Below are 21431 nucleotides of genomic sequence, written 5' to 3'. Positions count from 1 at the left end.
GGCCAGAGGATGATTGGAAGGGACTTGAAAGATCTTGAACTGACCCAAGTCCCCCACCCATGCACTGGGCTTTGCATGCTTCTTTCATTCTTTCTTACCTTCATTCATTATTCATTCATTCTTCCAAGAAAACTTTCTTGAGCACCAAACGAGGCAATGCCCTGATAACAAGACAGTGTCCTTGCCACGTGCATCTGATAGTCCAGTGGGAAAGGCTATTACCCGATAATTTCAGTAAGGCATGAGGAGCCATACTGAGGGGAAGCAGAGAAGCCTAAACCAGCAGGGCAGCACACAAGACTTTGGGGAAGGTTTCAAGTGGCCCAAAGATGGGTGAGTGCATGTGCAAAGGCCCAGAGGTGAGTGTGCCCAGCAGGTTGCTGAAAGAAGGCCTGAGAGGCAGGAACACAGAGAGCAGCCGGGCAAGGACACAAGACGAGGCTGGAGGGAGAAGCAGACTGTGCCAGGCAGAGCCTCCAATGTTGGGCGGATGCACCAGGGTCAACGGGCAGCCCCTGCAAGGTCTGGGAAGAGGCAGGGCACTTCTGTTCCTCAGGCTCACCCATTCCATGACTGGGCAGTTCTGATCGCTGGAAAGTTATTCATTCTGGGGTGAAGCAGCCAGCTGTAAGCTCCCCCTGCCCACAGGCTCCTGTCCTGCTCAGGACATGCACAGGTGGAGTGGCCTCCCTGCCCCCAGGACAGCCTCTCACCCCCTCACAGCCTCACTGGCTCTTCCCTGACAAAGGCAGCCTCACAGGGCAGGCGGGAAGGAGCTCTGGAACCAGGCTCCAGGTGCAAATCCCAGCTCATCCCCTTAATGGCTGTGTAACCCTGGGCCTCTTACCTAACCTCTGTGAACCTCGATTCTCTCCTCTGTGAAAGAGGCATAACACTGCTCACCTCAGAGTGGGTGCACTTGCGAGGGATGGAGGTAAGAAGTACTCCCCGCCCTCGGTGTGCCCCCAGGGCCCTGGGCTGACCTGTGACGTGGGTCTTAGGTGTCGGTCATCAGTGAGCGCTCCTCGTTTGCCACTTCACTCCCAGTACAGTGCTTGCCACCTCATGGGTGCTCAATAATTTTAGCTGGGTGAATGAATAAATGAGTAAATGAATGATCACCGTGCTGATTACATGCAAACCCACAATTGCCACTCGGGACACAGGACAGCACAATTACGAACGGTGACACAGCTCCCCAGCTGAACCAGCAGTACCCTCGCCCCTATCACATCCCTGGTGAAGGTGCAGAGGCCCAAAGCTCGGAAGACAAACCCACTCAATTAAGAAGTGGAGAAGGGCTTCCCTGGTGGCACAGTGGTTGAGAGTCCGCCTGCCGATGCAGGGGACACGGGTTCGTGCCCCGGTCCGGGAAGATCCCACATGCCGCGGAGCAGCTAGGCCCGTGAGCCATGGCCGCTGGGTCTGCGCGTCCGGAGCCTGTGCTCCGCAACAGGAGAGGCCACAACAGTGAGAGGCCCGCGTACCACAAAAAAAAAAAAAAAAAAGTAGTGGAGGAAACTCAAGACTGAGCCCTGCGTGCTCGCGGCGCCCTCTGTTGGACAGACCCATCATTGCGCGCCGCGGGAGGGGGTGGGGGACACGCAGTCCTTACCCCCGCCCCGCCCCCTCCTCCACTCTATCCCCGCGAACCCCTGGGGATAGCCCCGCCCCTTCCTCACACACCCCGTCGCCCAGGGAAGCCCCAGAGTGTACCTGACCCTCCGCAGACATCTTTGTCCTTCCTCTCGCCTCTCCCCTGCGCCCTCGGCAAGCACATTTCAGGCATTCCTAAATCCCCGCTATCCCGCCCCCGCTCTCTCAGTTGGTCTCAATTGTCAAATGTTGAGGCGGAAAAGGACTTTAATAATGATAGTAAATTATTAAAGTCCCTCTCTGCTCCAACATCGCCCCTCTTCTGGGCCACACAGAATCCCAGAAAGGGGGAGAATGTGGTGACCGTCAGGTCATTAGTGCAACCATCATTTCGCCTTCGGGAAAATCGGGGCAGGGGGAGGAGACTTCGTGGGCATTTGCCGCGAGCTGGACTCTATGATCAGCCCTTTCCTGGTACAAAGACACTTGCCCGAGGCCGCAGTGCAGAACCAGGACCCAAACCTGCCACTCCCTCCCTGCCTGGTACTCCTTCCATCCTACCGGGATCTCTCTTGGAAAAGGGACCTTGGAAGAGGGCGGTACAGGAAACACACGCACACACTCACTGTAGGCCTCCAACTGGTGTGCCCACCCCAGACCTAACGCCCCCACCCCTAGGGAGAGGACTCTCTTCCACACACCTCGAGGGAACCGAGTAACCTTTCAGGGCTTTGGATGCTGGGAAGGTAGTAGGAACAAGGGGGGCGGGGGCGGGAACCGGCGGGAACCTCACCTGTTCTGAAGCCCGGTCTATGCTGCCATCTTGTGGCCTTAGCAGGAAGTGCGCCTGTTCCGCCGCTCTGCGTCCGTCCTGTAATGTTCCAAGTTAACACGGGTTGAGCGAAACTGAACAGTGTGCTCCGGCTCGCAGGGACATAGAAAGGAACAAGGCACAGCCTTGAAAAGCCCGTTCCTTTACAGTTCATTTAAAGCTTACAGTCTGGCCGGGTGGCCTCCAAGTGACATGGTCCAAAACTCAACTCAGAGCCAGATACCAAAATAGAAGGTCTGCAAAAGGTTCCAAAAGACGGAGAGGCATCAGAAAAGTGATGTTGAAGCTGGGCGTTAAAGGGCAGGTAGAACTGGGGGCAAGAGAAGATGAAAGAAGACACTCCAGGTGAAGGGACCAGCCTGAGCAAAGATACAGAGGCAGGAAAACATCGGTTCTAAGGAATCCAGTTTGTCCCAAGACTAGGTCAGATGTAAGGCATTGAGGGCGAGATCATTTGGGAGCCTAACGGGCAAAGCTGAGTTTGTACTTAAATCCTTATGCAGTGAGGAACCAGCAAAAGTCTCTGAGCAGGGGCACAGCTCTGTCAGGGATCTCTCCAGGAATAAAAGCATAGGAGCTGCAGAGGAGGGGAGTGAACAGGGCAGACAGGAGAGAAGTTTGGGGCAGCTGAGAGGCTGCTGGGCAAATAGAACAGATGAAGAACACGCAGCGCTGATGGTGGTACTACTGAGAGTGCTGACAAGCCAGGGCCACCAGGAGAGACGAGGACTTCAGCTCGAGTTGCTCTCGGTGAAGACGTCCTTCACGCAACTAGAAGTAATAAATTAATAAAAGTGGAAGCAGTAACACTCGCTCACATGTGTGCAGACTACATAGTAAAGAAAGCACTTTAACTCATGCATGCCTTTGACTAGTATTTATTGAGCCCCTACTATGCACCAGGCCCTGTGCTAAATGGTTTGGGATCCATCAGTAAAGGGTGGTTGATTCCAGTAGGGGAGACAGACATTAACAGCCCTAATAAATACGTAAAGTACATGGTGTTCTAGAAGGTGCTATGGGAAAAAAGGAGCCGTCATGCAGGGAAAGGAGTATGGGAGGACTGGGTGGAGAGCTGCAATTTAAAACAAGGGGTGGGGGGGGAGGGGGGTCCAAGAGGGAGGGGATGTGTTTATGCATATGGCTGATTCCCTTCGTTGTGCAGCAGAAATTAACACAACATTGTAAAGCAATTATACTCCAATTTAAAAAAAGTAAAATTTAATTTAAAAAATATAAATAAATAAAACAGGGTGGTCAAGAAAGGAGCCATTTAAGCAAAACCTCGAGAGGAAGGGTAGCAGGGAATCTTAAAAAAAAAACAAACACAAGTGAACTTTTTTCCAAAACAGAAAGAGACTCACAGACATAGAAAACAAATTTATGGTTACCAAAGGGGAAGGGGGTGTGGGGGAGGGATAAATGAGGAGGTTAGGATTAACATGTACACGTCACTATATATAAAATAGATAAGCAGCAAGGACCTACTGTACAGCACAGGGAACTCTACTCAGTATTTTGTAATAGTCTATAAGGGAAGAGAATCTGAAGAAGAATTTATTTATTTATTTACCTACTTACTTTACTTATTTATTTATATTTATAGATAACTGAATCACTGTGCGGTACACCTGAATCTAGCATGATATTACAAATCAGCTATACTTCAATTTTTAAATTATTTTTAGTTTACTTTCCCCTAAGAGGCCTATGTTCCCCCCGCCTTCCCTTTTTTCTATTAAGATGTATTTAAAGCCTGAATTCTAAGCCACCTTGGAATTGCTCTTTTTTTTTCCTGGGTACCTCTCCCGCATGCATGAGGTATACATGTTAATAAATCTGTTTGTTTTTCTCTTGTTAATCTGTCTTTTATTACAGGATTCTCAGCCAATAACTTAGAAGGGTGGAGGGAAAATTATGTTTTCTTCCCCTAGAACACATTGGGAAAGAAAGCCACGTAAATATCTGGGGAGAAGCTTCCAGATACCAAAGTGGGAGCATTTCCGGCATGTTCTAGGCCCAGCAAGGGAGCTGGTGTGGCTGGAGTTGGGGGTGGAGTGTGGAGTAGCTGAGATGGGCTGGGAGAGGTGATAAGGACTGATACAGGCGCCCTGTAGAACATGTGAAGACCGGCTTTTTCTTTTGAGCGGATGGCAGTCATGTTGTGATTTCCATTTTAAGGAGCTTCCTCAGGCTGCCGTGTGGGGACCAGCTCCAGGGAGCTGGGGTGAAAGTTGGGGGGCTATTGCAACAATCCAAGGCATAGATGATGGTGGTTCAGTCTGGGGCAGGAACCAAGGAGTGTTGAGCAGTGATCAGGCTCTGATATATTGTGCAGAGAGAGCTCAAGTTTGCCTAACCATTGGATGTGGGGTGGGAGAGAAGAGTCAGGATGCTGTCTCCATGGGGAAGGAGCAGCTTGGGCAGGGAGGGGAGATTAGGAGCTCAGACTAGGGCTTGGTAAGTTTGGGGTGTTTATTAAGCATCATAAGGCGGATATCAAGTGAATTAACTTCATTCAGCCCACTTGGTAACCGTGTGTGTGTGCGTTTGTGTGTGTGTGTGTTTTATTGTGGAAAGTACACGTAACATAAAATTTACCATTTTAATCATTTTTAAGTATATCATTCAGTGGCATGAAGTCGATTCACATTGTTGTACAACCATCATCCAACATCATCTTCCTCATCACAGTCCACCTCCAGAAACTTCTCATCATCCCAGACTGAAACTCTGTACCCATTAAACAATAACTCCCCATTCTCCCTTCCCCCAAGCCCTGGCAACCATCATTCTATTTCTATAAATTTGCCTATTCTGGTACTTCCTCTAGGTGGAATCATCCAATATTTGTCCTTTTGTATCTGGCTTTCTTCATTTAGCATAGTGTTTTCAAGGTTCATCCGTGTTGTAGCATGTGTCAAAATTTCATTCCTTATTAAGGCTGAATAATATTCCATTGCATAGGAATTCGTCTTGTTTATCCATTCATCCATCAGTGAACATTTGAGGGTTTTTCACCTTTTGGCTACTGTGAATAGTGCTGCTATGAACATGGGTGTACATCTGCTCATGTCTCTCCTTTCAATTCTTCTGGGTTTGTACACAGAAGTGGAATTGTGAATCATATGTCGATTCCATGTTTAGTTTTTCTGAGGAGCTGCTATGCGGTTTCCCAACCCTGTGTGTTTTTTCCCCACTTTTACCCAGGAGGGCTTGAGAATCAGACAGGGAAAGGAACTTACAGGAGGTAGCAGAGCCCTGAGCCAAGGATGCTTGCCCCAGAGATGTTTCTGGTTCTCTTGGCCACTGTGATTCGGAAACCCCTGCTAGAGACAGACCTGGAAATGGAAACTTGTGGGAGCTGAATTGAACCGAGGTGCAAACTTAGGAGCCATCTTCATAGAGCTGGTGGGGAACGAGTTTGCCAGTTTGCTGCAGAAGAGAGGAATGTGAGACCCAAGACAGCAGGAAGCAGGAGTTTGGGAACTGGCAGGAGTCCAGAGAAGGAAGGGGAGCTAGCAGAGAAAGCAAAGGGAGAGCTGCCTGTCAATACAGTCCATACAGTCCAATACAGTCCAGGCCATCCAATCACAGCTTGCTAGCAGCTGTGTGACTTTGGGCTGGTTACTTACCCTTTCTTTTTTATTTATTTATTTATTTATTTATTTATTTATTTATTTATAAGTAGGTAAGTCCCTACTTACCCTTTCTGAGTCTCTGTCTCCCCATCTATAAAATGGTGATGATAAAAGTTCTTGCCTCAGGACTTCCCTGGTGGCGCAGTGGTTAAGAGTCTGCCTGCCAATGCAGGGGACACGGGTTCAAGCTCTAGTCTGGGAAGATCCCACATGCCGCGGAGCAACTAAGACTGTGCGCCACAACTACTGAGCCTGCACTCTAGAGCCCGTGAGCCACAACTACTGAGCCCCCATGCCACAAATACTGAAGCCCGCATGCCTAGAGCCCATGATCTGAAACGAGAAGCCACCGCAATGAGAAGACCACGCACCACAACGAAGACTAGCCCCTGCTCGCCTCAACTAGAGAAAGCCCGCACGCAACAATGAAGACCCAATGTGGCCAAAAATTAATTAATTAATTTTTTTAAAAAAGGTCCTTGCCTCGTCGGGTTGACGTGACAACTAAACACGATGAACTAGGATTTGTAAAGCCCTTGGCAGAGAGCTGAGCGTCACAGAGTCCAGGGAGGAAAGAGTCAGAGAAGTGGCTGGGAGAGAAGGGAAAGGCCCTCCTTCACATGGGCTGCTGCAGAGGGAATGTGAACCAGTTTGTCTCTGGAGGGCAGTTTAGCAAATACCTTAAAGATATGCTTTTCTGTTGACCCAGAAAATCCACTTAGAGGAATTATCCTGAAAGGCGTGCAAGTTGAATTACCCACAAGGATGTTCATGCAGTGCTGTTGATGAGAACAAAGGATTGGAGACGATTTAGATGTCCAAGAAAAGCAAACTGGTTACATTATTTATGCTACATTCAGATAAATAAAAACTTCATAGCCGTTAAAAGTGTGGTTGTAGGGCTTCCCTGGTGGCGCAGTGGTTGAGAGTCTGCCTGCCGACGCAGGGGACACGGGTTCGTGCCCCGGTCCGGGAAGATCCCACATGCCGCGAAGCGGCTGGGCCCGTGAGCCATGGCCGCTGAGCCTGCGCGTCCGGAGCCTGTGCTCCGCAACGGGAGAGGCCACAACAGTGAGAGGCCCGCGTACGGCAAAAAAAAAAAAAAAAAGACCAGGAGGGGTCTGCTCAGCTAAGACTTTTGAGCTAAGTTAGGGGAGGTGGTGTAAATGCCCTCTGTTGAGGGTCACTGGGTAAAACTTACATCGTTCGCTCACGTTTTAAGTAAGAATGGATTCTTTGGGGAAGATCTGAAGCCATGCCGAAGGCACAACATAGCAAGGCACAAGGCAGGAGGACGCTGAAAGCAGTGGGCAGATTCATAAACAGACAGAAACATGCCAAAATGGGTCCTGGTCATCCCTGGGTGGTAACTGACTTAACAGGTGTTTTTTGGGGGGTCACTTTTCTACTTTTCAAATTTTATGCAATAAGAATGTATTATTTTACAACTTGGGGAGATACCATTATTTTGAAAATAAAATAAAGCATAGAGATGCTGAAAGAACTGAAGGAAGTGGGTTCACTCAAGGGCCATGCCAGGCCGCCCTGCCCTGGGCGGGGCTTCCGTGCCTCCCCCGCTCTGGGAAGAGAAGCCAGCAGTGATTTGGGGGTATCTGTTGGGGGGCACGGCCAGGCACAGACAGTCCTCCAGGGCGGGGATACCCTCACAGTTAAGGGCACAGGCTCAGGGCTTGAACGCAGCCCTGCCGCTTACTAGCTATGATCTTGCGAAAATAATCCCAGCTCTCTAAATTCAGTGTCCTCGTCTGTAAGAGAAGAGCCATTCCCACTTGGTGGGGCTTAGGGAGGATTGAACAAGACAGTAAATATAAACTGCTTAATGCCAAGCCCATCACTTGGAAGCAGATAGTAAATAATATTTCTACAACGGGCCATGGCCTCCCTATAAGGTAACCAAAGTGTCACAGTTTCCCCCATGCAGAAGCCCAGGCCAGTCTTGAAGCAAAAGCCCAAACCTCACTCTGTCCCCAAAAGAAAATCCTCTCCTCAAAAGCACCAGTGAGCAACTGGTATTTTACAAAGGATTCAGCAGGAGCAGTGAGGATGGGTCAGGTGGGACACGAGGTGGGACACCAGGTGGGACACCAAATCCAGGTTCTCCCAGACCCTCCCTCTCCACCTGGCCCCACAGACTGCATGGCCCCCAGCCTCACTGGCCACGCCTACCCCTCCCTTGGCATCTCCCCGGGGGTCTCGTCCTTCGCCCAGCATCTTAGCTCCACCAGTCTCCTCCACCTGCCAACTAAGGCCCCTCAGGGCACTGGAGCTGCTCTCCTTAGAAGGTGAGCTGCAGGTTATAGATAAACCAGTGGATTTTTTCCTGATATATACAGGAAAGGACGCTGAGGTTCAGAGAGATTATGCAAGCTGTCTTGTAATAGGGAAGAACAAACGTGACTCCCTCCATACTGGATCTGTTTCTTTTACTTTAACCTTTTCATTCTACTGCTCTTCTTACAAGTTAAGAATGTTGCTTATAGCCTGCAATTTACAGGATAGCCCATTCTTAAGGCTCTGAACTTTAAAGGTATAACACTTTTCTAACCATATAGAAATAAAAAGTTGCAGAACAGAGAATAACCTTTTTCTTGTTGAAGGTTTACAGGAACATCGAAACCTGATCTACGCAGACAGCTACAAGGGGAGGGTGGGACGAATTGGGAGATTAGGATTGGCATATATACCCTACCAAGCATAAAATAGCTAGCTAGTGGGAACATGCTATAAAGAACAGGAAGCTCAGCTCAGTGCTCTGTGACAACCCAGATGGGTGGGATGGGGGGGTGGAAGGGAGGTCTAAGAGGGAGAGAATATAGGTATACGCATAGCTGGTTCACTTCATGGTACAGCAGAAACTAACACAACATTGTAAAGCAATTATACTCCAATTTAAAAAAATTGTTTTAATTAAAAGAAAAAAAAAGGATTCTGGCACCAAGAAGTTTGCAGCAACCAACCACACCCCCTCCCCTTTTAGTATAAAAGAAGCCTGAATTCTGACTCAGGGAAGACGGTTCTTTGGGACACTAGTCCACCACCTTCTCTGTCTGCTGGCTTTCTGAGTAAAGTCGCTATCCTTTGCCCCAACAACTGGTCTCTTGATTGATTGGCCTGTCCTGCGGTGAGAAGTACGAGCTTGGAGTTGGTTACAGCCTGAGGACACAGAACACACAAGTAGCAGGACAGCATCTCAAACGGTCCCTTGACTTAAAACCCCAGTTTTGTTAGCAGGGCCTCCTGTAGGGACTGAGATGATTCCCCTGGGTTTGGGCTGCAACGCAGGAAGCTCCCAGATCCTCGGGAGCATCTGGGAAGAGAGAAAGGAAAACACCCACGAATACATGCTCACACTTACTCAGATATGCATCCACACGCACACTGACACTCACATGCCTATAGCCTGCACATACACTCTCACCTGCACGTATTCACACACACCCACACATACACACACACACACACACGTTGTCCCGCTCATCTCTGAAGCACAACTGAACTCTGGCAGCCCCCCGACCCTTCTGTCAAAGTGTGGGTTGAGGCACTGTTTGTTTAAAGAAAGGAATTAGGGATCCAAAAAAATGTTTGTTTGTTTTTTTTGTTTTTGTTTTTTGCGGTACGCGGGCCTCTCACTGTTGTGGCCTCTCCCGTTGCGGAGCACAGGCTCCGGACGCGCGGGCTCAGCGGCCATGGCTCACGGGCCCAGCCGCTCTGCGGCACGTGGTATCTTCCCGGACCGGGACATGAACCTGTGTCCCCTGCATCGGCAGGCGGACTCTCAACCACTGCGCCACCAGGAAAGCCCCCAAAAATGTTTTTTAAATCCTAGTCTATGTGCTGTGATAGCTGCCCTGTCCACAGCAGCAGTGACCACCCAGACTCAGTCCTCGAGAGTGTAGTAACATCCCCTCCTCACCCCAAGAATTGGGATGCACTCCCAGGCACTAGCCCCACCAAGGAAATGACCAACCCCCTTACAAAGGCAGAATCACCCCAAGGCTTCCCCTGGAAACCCAGCCACTCCAGGTGGCCACGCTGCCCACCAGGAAGAGGGCCACCACCACCCTGGCCAGTGTCCTTGTCCAAGTCCAGCCTTGGACAGAAGAGCTAATGCCACCTGCTTTGTCAGAATCTCGTGGGACGGGAGTGGGAAACACTCAGCACAGCATGTAGTGAGTAGCGGGTACTCAATAATTGTTCATTTCACAAAATGAAAAATGTATTGCCCAAGAGTGAACGCTAACGTAAACCATGGGGTTTGGGTGACTGGGCTGTGTCCCTGTAGGTTCATCAGTTGTAACAAATGTACCACTCTGGTGGGAATGTTGACGGTGGAAGAGGCAGCTATGCCTGGGTGGGGGCAGAAGGTATATGGGAACTCTGTACTTTCCTCTCGATTTTGCTGTAAACCTGAAACTGCTCTGAAGAATAAAGTCTATTTTTTTGTAATTATTTCCTAGAATTCCTCTTAGGAAGAGTCTTACCTAGGCGTAGAGAGGACAGCATCTAAGCTGTTTGGGGCAAAGGACAAGGTCGGTGCCCCAGCCCCTGGGGCATGGTCAGGTGGCCATATTTGGTCACTAGCTGGTGGAGGCGTCAGCTTGGGCTGGGTGAGTGAAACAAAAGGAAAGACCTTCACCTTCTTGGTGGTAGAACTCTCAGCCCTGCCCAGGAAGAGACCCAGTTTGGGTGGGTGAAGATAAGCCACTTGGGAAAGGAAAAGATCATGTAACTCTCTTCACATGACCATCCCTGAGCTGTTTTCTCAACTGGGAGCAGGAAGCAATTCGCAAGCTCATCAGAGATGCTTGAGGCTGGAGTAGGAGACCAGGAAACACGTCTGATGTTGGTGAGGAGGAGGCTGGGGGGACAGCCAAGCGTATGAGTGTGGATTTGCCACATGCTGTGTCAACGAACCCTCTCTTCAGTCTGGAATCATCTAGAGCAGTGCTTTCCAGTAGAAACATAATGCATGCCACCCATGTAACTTTAAATTTCCTGGTAGACACATTTTTCAAAAAGTAAAAAGAAGCAGGTGAAATTAATTTTAATAATCTATTTTATTTAACCCATATATCCAAAATATTATTATTTCAATAAGCAATCATATAAAAGTTATTGAGATATTATTTTTTATTTTTGGCTGCATTGGGTCTCTGTTGCTGCGTGCAGGCTTTCTCTAGTTGTGGCGAGCAGGGGCTACTCTTCATTGCGGTGCGCGGGCTTCTCATTGCCGTGGCTTCTCTTGTTGCAGATCACGGGCTCTAGGTGCACGGGCTTTAGTAGTTGCAGCACGTAGGCTCAGTAGTTGTGGCTCGCGGGCTCTAGAGTGCAGGCTCAGTAGTTGTGGTGCACGGGCTTAGTTGCTCCGCGGCATGTGGGAATCTTCCCGGACCAGGGCTTGAACCCGTGTCCCCTGCATTGGCAGGCGGATTCTTAACCACTGTGCCACCAGGGAAGCCCTACATTAGCTTTTTAAAAAATAAAATAAAAATAAACCTGAGGAGGTATGGTCTCTGTCCAAGGAAGACTGCCAAACACACCTGTGAGCTTCTCCCAGAGAGGGACCTGGTGTGAACTGACTTCCCCACAACGACATCTGATGCTCTTTATTCCATCTGGAATGTCTACCCCCACCCCCACCCCGCCCCAGGGGACTCCAACTGCCACGCTCAGAACGCAGCACCCTCTGTGCACCTATGCCCTTCCACCTGCGCCCCTGGCTCGCTGGGGGCATCTTCTGAACCCTGCCAAGCTGTGAACTCCCTGAGGGTAGGTGCCAGGTCTGGCCCTTCCAGGCTTCCTCCGCAAGCCCAGGCTACACTTTATCCTCCCCGCAACCGAGTCTGCAGTTTGCCTGCCCAGGGGAGGGGAACCAGGGTCTCTGGCCTGTACCTCCCTCCCTAAGCAAAGCTGCCTCCCCCTGATCCCATCCACAGAGGGTCCTGCAGGACTCCCAGAAGGAGGAGGAAGCAGAGGGGAAGGAGCAGAAAGCAGGATGGGGAAGGCAGATGCTCCACCAGCAAAGGGGGGCCGAGCAGGAGTCCCTGGCAAGCGGAGGAAAAGAGAGAACAAGAAGAAAGCCTGGGGCGCAGCGGCAGGGGCGGGGGGATGGCTGGAGGGGAGCAAAGTACGCTGGGCTTAAGGGTCCAGCTCCGTGAATTTTTACCACCAGGATCAAGATGGAGATCGTTTCCAGCACCCCATAAGGGTCCCTCGCATCGCTTCCCACTACACACCCTGGGTGGGGGGAGGTTGAAGGGGTGATGTATCATGAGCGGAACCCCGGCTGAGGGCTAAAGCACATCTCACAACAGCCCCGTGCAATCTGGGTCAGTGCTGCAGCAAGCCCAGGTCTGCCTCCTTTTCCAAGTGGTAAGAATAGCAGACTTCATTCCCTGAGGAGCAGTGGGGGGGACATGATTCCCGTCATGTACATACATACTGGTAGCTCCCAAATAAGGAATGCAAGAAAGATCGCATGTATTTGACTTTCTTTCAATCAAGTTAAATCCTGTGCCAGTTATCCCACCAGCTGCCCAGAAATCTGACCTTGGATGTGACAGGGCCTGATCCCCAGGATTCCCTCTAGGTCACGGGGTTCTCTGTAGCACCAGAGCTACAGGGAGGCTGCTTGGACCAGATCAGCCATCTGCCTTGGTTACCATGGAGATGCCTATTTCCCCAGAGGATGTGATCTTTTCCTGGTGAGAGATTCTGCTGCTTCCATGCCAGGTTCAGAGCCCTGGGGAATCTTAATCAAGGCTGAAGGTCCCCAGGAGTCCCACACAGCCATGCCCTTGCCATGTCCCAAGCTCACCCTGGAGAGGTGCCCACCTCTGTCCCCCCCATTCTCAGGGACTTGCTCCTGTCCCCTGCGGCTCTGAGCTCTCTCTCTTTCCCTTCTCCTCTGAGAGTCTGGCATTATCTACTTAGTGATTTAATAACATTACATTTTTATCCTGTCACACTTATTTTTCTCTTTAAATCTCCTCAAAAGCTTAAGAGAGAAAGTATTCATATCCCTTTGTGCAGATGAAAAATATGGAGGCTGGGAGACTAAGTCGCCCAGGCAGGAAGAGGTGGAGGTGATACTCAGATTCAGGTACTCCAGAGCCCGTGCTCTGGGGTCAGGATTCGGAAGTAGAGTGCGGTAACAAACAGGACAGTATTATCAGCAGGAACAGATGTCACTTTCAGACAAATTTGTCCTGGCTCCATCATTACTATACAAGCTCCCCAGGCTGGGACAACCTCTGCACTAGGTGGTAGACTCTTATTTTTTTTAAATAAGATTTTTTTTTTTTGATGTGGATCATTTTTAGTCTTTATTGAATTTGTTACAATACTGCTTCTGTTCTATGCTTTGGTTTTTTGGCCCCAAGGCATGTGGGATCTTAGCTCCCCTACCAGGGATCAAACTCCCTCCCCCTGCATTGGAAGGCGAAGTCTTAACCACTGGGCCGCTAGGGAAGTCCCTAGATAGTGGACTCTTATAGACCCTCCTTGGAAATGTCCCCAACGGGAACACAGAGCTACAGACTTTAGACCTGGAGAAGGCCTTAGAAATCACTGAGTCCTCCTTCTAGGGGATAAAATGGAAGCCCTGAGAGGCGAACAGGGTTCACCCAGGAAGCCGGTGGTAACCAAGAACTGGGTGTCCCACTTTCCTAGCCACCTGCCCCTGGCCTGGCCTCTGAACAGTAGGCTGGCCAAAGCAAAGCCTGTGTGTGTTTGTGGCAATAACTGTTTACAGTGCACTGAGGTCAGGTCTGGCACCGGACACCAGGTCCCTGTAAGAGGAGCTGGGGAACATGCTTATCTAGGGCCACCCTCCCTGCCCTGCACCAGGAAGCCAGGTCCAGGAGCTCCCAGAGTCGGACCTCTGAAAAGGACCTTTTCTCAGTGCTTCACCCCAGGACTCTCTAAGAGGGCGGCAGAGGTTGCAGCCTGGAGCCAGGGGTTGGCCATTCCTAGTAACTGAGCAACTATGAGACAAGTTGGGACCTGGCACTCTTTGCTGCAGTGTTTGCACCTGAACAAACATCTCCTAGAGCAACAAAATGCAAAGAAACTATGAGGGACTAAAAATAACTGCATGCATGCACAGTTGGGGCAAATCATGGATAACAAGATACAAAAAGACCAAAAACCCAACTGCCACTTCTGAAGACCCAGGAGCAAAAGCGGGGTACTGCGCATGCCCCCTGCACTCAATTCCACCAAAGGGGTGGGCATCCTGAGCCACCCCTCTGGCCTGACCCCTGGACACACCCCTACCTCACCCCATATAGGGAACCAGCTCGCCCCCCCTCAGGAGCAATCAGGGGAACCGCTTGCTTGTTCTCGCTCCCCCCTGCTGCAGCAGGGCCCCCAGTGAAGCCTTGCCTGAATTTCTCATCTGGCTTCTTAGCAATTTCTATCGATTAAGGAAGGCCAAGAACCCTAACCGGTAGCACCTACAATGCCTGTTCGTTCGACAAGTACTGAGCACCCACTGTGTGCAGGCACCTACTGCACATACACAGCAGAGGAGAGAGGCACGTACCCCATTCTTTTGAGCTCACGGTCTAACAGGGAGATAAATGAGGGAACTGGCAGAGCCAGGCCACGGGCATGCCACCTGCGCCATCACACAGGGCCCCACGCTTAGGAGGGCCCTGTGCTCGGCTTAATGTTCTGCTGTCGCTGTCTTCAAATTCTGAATCGTTTTTGAACAAAGAGCCTCACGCTGTCATCTTGTACCAGGCCCAGCAATTTATGTAGCCGGTTCAAGGAACAGGTAAGCAAAATGCAGTGTGATTAATGCCAAAGAGAGGAAGCGGGGGCACAGAGATGACTCCCAGCTGAGTCCTGGAGGATGAGTGGGAGATATCAAACAGGGAAGAGGAGGGAAGAAAAGGGACAGCACGTACGGACCCTGCAATGAGAGAGATCGGGTGCTTCATAGAACGTTGTAGAACGTGGGGAGCGGTGATACACCATGAGGTGAAGGGGAACTAGGACCAAGAAAAGCCAAGATAATCCTGAAGAACAAAACAGAGGAGCTCACGCTATTGGGCACAGAGACTTTTTATAAAACTCCGATAATTGACAGATTATGGCTCTGGAATAAATAGAGCAGTGGAACAGAACAGAGAGTCTGAAAACGAACCCACGCATAAATGGAAATACGATTATGATAGAGAAGGCAGGACAAATCAGGTACTAGTCAATAAATGGTGCTGGGACAATTGGCTATCCACATAGGAAAAAGAATTAGACCCCTCTCTCACATCTCACACACACACACACACACACACACACACACACACACACACTTCCAGGTGGTTTAAAGACCTAAATGTGATCGGGAGATTGCGATCGACATATATACACTAATATGTACAAAACAGACAACTAATGAGAACCTGCTGTATAGCACAGGGAACTCCACTTCGCTGTACAGTAGAAACTAACACAACATTGTAAAACAACTATATCCCAATTTTTTAAAAAAGACCTAAATGTGAAAAAGCAAAGCTTTAAAACTTTCGGGAAAAAAACAGGGTATCTTCATAAACTGGAGGCAGAGAAAAGATTTCTTCAATATGACATAGAAAGGATCTTTTCCTAAAAGGAAAAGATAAGCTGGACCACATTGCGATTTTAAATTTTCTTATAACAAAATATGTGTGCACACTGGGGGAGCCAGCTCTGACTCATTCACTCTCTCCCCAAACCCCTTTCAAGCACAGCCACATCTGTGAGTGTAGAGGTTTCCAGGTGGAGGAAGGTTGTGTCCTTAGCTTCTTCTGGGATGGGTGTGAGACTGGGACGCCCATGCCTTCTAGCCATGGTTCCCCAATTCCTGATATCAAGGAAGCCAAATGATTATTCAAAAGACTACTTAGTAAATACGGAATCAAAAAAACTATCAATAGGGAGGGTGGGAGGGAGGGAGACGCAAGAGGGAAGAGATATGGGAACATATGTATATGTATAACTGATTCACTTTGTTATAAAGCAGAAACTAACACACCATTGTAAAGCAATTATACCCCAATAAAGATGTTAAAAAAAAAAAAACTATCAAGAAGAATGGTATAGATGATCTTACTTGCAAAACAGAAATAGAGAGACACAGACATAGAGAACAAACGTAGGGAAACCAAGGGGAGCAGGGGGGGTGGGGGGATGAATTGGGAGACTGGGATTGACATATATACACTATTGATACTATGTATAAAACTGATAACTGGGCTTCCCTGGTGGCGCAGTGGTTGAGAGTCCGCCTGCCAATGCAGGGGACATGGGTTTGTGCCCCGGTCCTGGAAGATCCCACATGCCGCGGAGTGGCTGGGCCCGTGAGCCATGGCCGCTGAGCCTGCGCGTCCGGAGCCTGTGGTCCGCAACGGGAGAGGCCACAGCAGTGAGAGGCCCGCGTACCGCAAAAAAAAAAAAAAAAACTGATAACTAATGGGAACCTACTGTATAGCTCAGGGAACTCTACTCAGTGCTCTGTGGTGACCTAAATGGGAAGGAAATCCAAAAAAGAGGGGATATATGTATATATATAGCTGATTCACTTTGCTGTACAGTAGAAACAAACAACATTGTAAAGCAACTATACTCCAATAAAAATTAATTAAAAAAAAAAACTATCAAGTACACCCAGCTTTTCCTCCTTTGGGGTTTTCCATGTTATGGGCTCTTTCTCTTTAAGCATCAACTGGGAAGTCACCTCCTCAGAGGCCTCCTGAAGCCCTTGTTGTGATGCGCTCCACGGACAAAGAACAAGATAAACTCAAAGGGCCAACATCACCGGAACAGAGAGTTACCAGACCCTTATCACTCTGTCACAATGAGACCATTGCAACATCTCTGAGCTTTCCCAGGCAGCATGCCTTGCTCCTTTCCCATCCCATATAAAGGAAGGTATTCATCCCACTGGAAACATGTGGACCCTACCCAATTGGCAGGTGACTCACAAGTCCCTGGCTATAAAAACGGACAAGCAACCCATACTCATCATCGACTTTCCCTGGCTACCAGGAAGTCAGCCCACTGTTCTTGCAGCGACCCTTCTCTTTAATAAACTCTTTTTTACATTCTGCCTTGTGTCTGGAAATTCTTTTCCAACCCGTGCTCAGACCATGTCATTTGTCACTCTCTCCTGTCACCTTATTTACTTCTTTCTTGGCACCTGTCACAATCTGTCATCTTATTTATTGTCTCTCCCTCCCATTAGACTCCACTGGTGCCAGTGACCCTGACCAAGATACATAAACCCACAGTCCTTGGGGCCAGCATACATTTTTCTGTTTACCTTGCACAGTGTTTTTCCAAAATTAAATTTATTGGCAATGATTAGAAATCAAAAGATTTTATAGAAACATCTGAATTTCAGGGTTCTCTTGAAAAAGAAGATCCAGCACAATGGGCTGGAGCCGCTGCAGCCTCTGATTTTCACCCCGGCGCTCACCACACCCCGTTACACCACCCTTGGCTGTCTGCACTCCTTTACCTTACCTCTCTGGTCCCTGGAAGCCTTTGGAGTCTAAAACCACACTAGGTACCCCTGCAACTATGAGCATTTCAATTAATAAATTGAAAGTGCAAGAAAGGTTGACTGTTTTGAAGGAAATAGTTCAAGCTCTGGGAAGGCTCAACCCCACACAATTTGTATGACAAAAGTTCATGAATTCTTCTTGACCCCCCAGAACCAGCGTTACTCTCCCTTGAACTTGTGCTAATGATCTGGGAATTCTCTCCTTAGACGATCTAAACGATACGTTTAAAGTAGATTAATTCATGTTTAGATTAGATTCATCTAAATGATAAATTAATCTAAATGATAAAGGTTTTGGTTATACTATTGTACGTTGAAAAAGTGCCGCCCTAAATCTGTTACGGAGCAAATCTGTAAAGTAGGGAGTAAGTGGGTAGTTGGGTGGGTATGAGATAGTGGGAATTTGTCGTGTTTGGGAGGGTCAGCATCTAAATCCCCTCTAAGGAGTGTCAATCTACCCCAGGAAAAAACCCTTCCCTGCAACAGGGTCAAGAAGGCGGAACAAGCCAGAGAACATAGGGTGCAGGCGCAGAAACCTCCGCCAGTTGTCTGCACCGGCCACCTTCCTCCAGCACTGCGCAGGCGCCTAGACGAACCACCCCTTCCCTCCCCCTTCCATCTCTCCCCTAGTCGAGAGGACGCCCTCCCGCAGCACACCGTTCCTGCGCAAGCGCCGTCCCGCGTCCCCGCCTCCGGACCAATTGGAAGCGGCGGCGCCCGGGCGCAGGGGGCACAACGTCGTGGGTGGGGCCTGGACGTGAGGGCAGCGCGCTGGCGTCATAGGGCGGCTACATAAGTGAATACAGGCACCGCCCCTCTGCCCCAGTCACTGAGCCGCCGTCGAGGACTCAGCAGTCTCCCCCTCGAGCCCCCTAGCTTCCCGACGCTCCGTCCCCCCAGCCCGCCTTCTCCAGCCGCCGCCTTCCGCAGGCCGTTTCCACCGAGGAAAAGGAATCGTATCGTATGTCCGCTATCCAGAACCTCCACTCTTTCGGTAAGTCCCGGAAAGGTCCCAAGAAGAGGAAGGCCCGGGCGGGGCGCTCCGGGTCCGCAGCCAGGGCTCGGAAAGCTGCTAAGCGTTCCGTACCTTAGTGAACTTGGGTAGAGGAGAGATGTCCGGGCCCGCAGGCAGGGGGGCCGCGGCCTGGGCCCTGGGGTTGGCCCCTGAGCGCGACCGGAAGGAGCGGGCGGGAGGTCAGCCCTTGGGCGGGTCCGGCGTCTCGGGTGGCGCATTTACTAATGGCTCCCTGGCCTTTTCGGGCCACACCCGCCCCTCCCGCCACCCTTTCGTCACATCCCATACGTCACCGCCGTTGTCACAGAGCCGGGAGGGAGAGGCGGTGCCAGCCATAAGTGACAGCTGCGCGCGCCAATGGGGCGGGAAGCGTGGCCCCGCCTCGGAGCTTGGGTTCCGGCCGGTTGCATCAGCTGGGTGGGGCGCCGCCGGCCAACCCTGGCTCCCCCGACATGTGATCGGCTTTCGAGGGCGGGCCTGGGGCAGGAAGCCCAGACTTTCTCCCGGACTGGGGAAGCCGGCCGTCCCGGACTGACCTGTTCGAGGAGAGCCAACAAAGAACATATCTGATCTGACCAGGCCCTGACGATTTCAGTATCAGTTTCTGCACACGGAAGAGATCTAGTGGGAGGGTGGCAGTGGGATCTGAGCACAATAGCACTAAACGAGCTTGACCTTTCTTCCTAGACCCCTTTGCTGATGCAAGTAAGGGTGATGATCTGCTTCCTGCTGGCACTGAGGATTATATCCATATAAGAATTCAACAGAGAAACGGCAGGAAGACCCTTACTACTGTCCAAGGGATCGCTGATGATTACGATAAAAAGAAACTAGTGAAGGCGTTTAAGAAGGTAGGTTTTCAATGAGATTGTAGGGAAATCGTGTTCACCTTGCCTACATGGGGCTGCTGTCCTGTATTACTTTCTGAAAAGGGTTATTAGTGGCATTCAGGTTGTTGCGCTGCCTAACTTGTTTGCTTGCATTGTCCTTGCAGAAATTTGCCTGCAATGGAACTGTGATTGAGCATCCAGAATATGGAGAAGTAATTCAGCTACAGGGTGACCAGCGCAAGAACATATGCCAGTTCCTCGTAGAGGTGAGTTGTCACTTCCTGTTAGTACATTTGTGCCTCTGCCCTGGCTGACTCATCTGAGATCTGCCTAGTCTAGTCGGTCTCTGCTGGGGACGTAGAAGTTTGTTTTCTAAGGCTAAGCCAAACAGTTGAGTTTTTGAAGTTCATCGACAAAATGTATTTCTGAAAACAAGGGATTTGTCTGCCTTAAGTTTACTGTGTACATGGGTCTGCTTTAAGGGTGCAATTGCATGCAGACAGATACTAAAACAAGCAGGATGTCTGGTTGGCTGTTCCTAAGTGCTGAAATCCTATTGCACCATTGGTGGTTAACTGAGTGTACCCTGAGTTGAGAGCATCTGGGCTCTGGGACTTCTCTTGACCAGTGTAGAAGCAGGAAGACAGGATTGTTGTCATCAGAAATGGAGGCTTTAACTCTATTTCCTCTTTAAAACTGCCCTTTTTTCCTTTGCAGATTGGACTGGCTAAGGACGATCAGCTGAAGGTTCATGGGTTTTAAGTGCTCCTGGCTCACTGAAGCTTAAGTGAGGATTTCCTTGCAATGAGTAGAATTTTCCTCCTGTCCCTTGTCACAAGTTTAAAAACCTCACAGCTTGTGTAATGTAACCATTGGGGGTCTGCTTTTAACTTGGACTAGTGTAACTCCTTCATGCAATAAACTGAAAAGAGCCATGCTGTCTAGTCTTGAAGTCCCTCATTTAAACAGAGGTCAAGCAGTAGGCACCTGGCAGTGTCCGGCCTGAAACAAAGCAATAACGGTGATGTTTCAGCCAAGTCCAGAGCCCCAAGATCACAGGCGGCTATGTCTGGCCAGAAGCTCCTCAGCAATCCCTCTACAGAGTTCCCTGCCCTAAGAGAATGTCGCCACCTGAACAGCCCTCGGTGAAGCTGAGAGTGGAGGATGGGGTGAGGCAGCGACGGCAGCTGTACTGCTAGAGGGAGTCTCTGATCATCAGGGGAAAGATCCCGTGGTATCTCCAACGTGACCAGGTGGGCAGAGCTTAGAGCAGCCACCTTCCTTCTATTGAGGTGACAGGACATCTGGCTTGCCACCAAGGTCTTTTTGACCAGACATATCCTAGCTGATCGATGTCCAAACTAGAATGTGAGGCCAACCTTCTATCAGAGTTAAACTTTTGACAAGGGAACAAATTTCAAACCGATGTATCAGTCATGTAGCTGTAGAGCTCGCAACTTACTAGCAACAGCTGCCCGATGCCACGTGAAGTAACAAACTGGTTTTTGGTTTTTTGGGGTTTTTTTTCCCCCTTCAGTTTTAATGTTATGTAATGTATTTAAACCCTTATTTAAATAAAACTTGTTTTCAGAAACATCTGACTTGCAGATTTCTGTTTAATATATAGTCATAGTCAATCTTGTATGTGTGGAGGAACCACAGAAATGGCAGTAGAGGTTACATCTGCACCTGCAGCTCCTCCAGTGGGGCCTCAGCCTCTTAATGAAAAACTAGTGAGCTTGTCCCTCCAAGTGCCCCCCATGTCAGCTGTCCTGTAAGCATTCAGCCAGAGCTGTGCTGTCCCATTAATCTGTCCTGAAAGAAGGTGCTGCTTGGCTGACGGACACTTGGTCAGCTGCCTGAGTGGTTTAGTGGTTGTGGAGGGACTTGCCTTGTGAGACGACAGAGCAGGGTTGGTTTGGAAATCCTTGACTTCCCTTGTTAACAG

The 21431-nt window shown here is 49.7% G+C and overlaps 2 protein-coding genes across 2 annotated transcripts in view; one reads left to right on the top strand and one right to left on the bottom strand.

Moving 5' to 3' along the window:
• Positions 1 to 18885, bottom strand: part of LOC101274387 (keratin, type I cytoskeletal 42-like) — a 49614-nt gene extending 30729 nt beyond the window's left edge. The window contains 3 exon segments of the mRNA XM_049702488.1: positions 984 to 1086; positions 2390 to 2467; positions 18726 to 18885. The gene's annotated coding sequence lies outside the window, so the exon portion shown is untranslated.
• On the top strand, positions 18456 to 21079 carry EIF1 (eukaryotic translation initiation factor 1). The gene is made up of 4 exons (XM_004282786.4): positions 18456 to 18632; positions 19341 to 19504; positions 19648 to 19749; positions 20201 to 21079. Exons 1-4 carry the CDS (start codon positions 18602 to 18604, stop codon positions 20243 to 20245), a joined length of 342 nt encoding a protein of 113 aa, XP_004282834.1. The 5' UTR covers positions 18456 to 18601; the 3' UTR covers positions 20246 to 21079.
• The last annotated feature ends 352 nt before the right edge of the window (positions 21080 to 21431 follow it).

This window comes from Orcinus orca, chromosome 19 (genome assembly GCF_937001465.1).
Source record: "Orcinus orca chromosome 19, mOrcOrc1.1, whole genome shotgun sequence".
Lineage (NCBI taxonomy): Eukaryota > Metazoa > Chordata > Mammalia > Artiodactyla > Delphinidae > Orcinus > Orcinus orca.
Note: the sequence above shows the minus strand (reverse complement) of the source record. Positions and strands in the feature narration are given on the sequence as shown.

What these genes read in the sequence shown, in the direction of transcription:
- EIF1 (XM_004282786.4), top strand. Translation starts at nt 18,602, where the DNA reads ATGTCCGCTATCCAGAACCTCCACTCTTTCG. An exon ending in CCAGAACCTCCACTCTTTCG is followed by an intron (nt 18,633 to 19,340) that starts GTAAGTCCCGGA and finishes CTTTCTTCCTAG; the next exon opens with ACCCCTTTGCTGATGCAAGT. An exon ending in TAGTGAAGGCGTTTAAGAAG is followed by an intron (nt 19,505 to 19,647) that starts GTAGGTTTTCAA and finishes TTGTCCTTGCAG; the next exon opens with AAATTTGCCTGCAATGGAAC.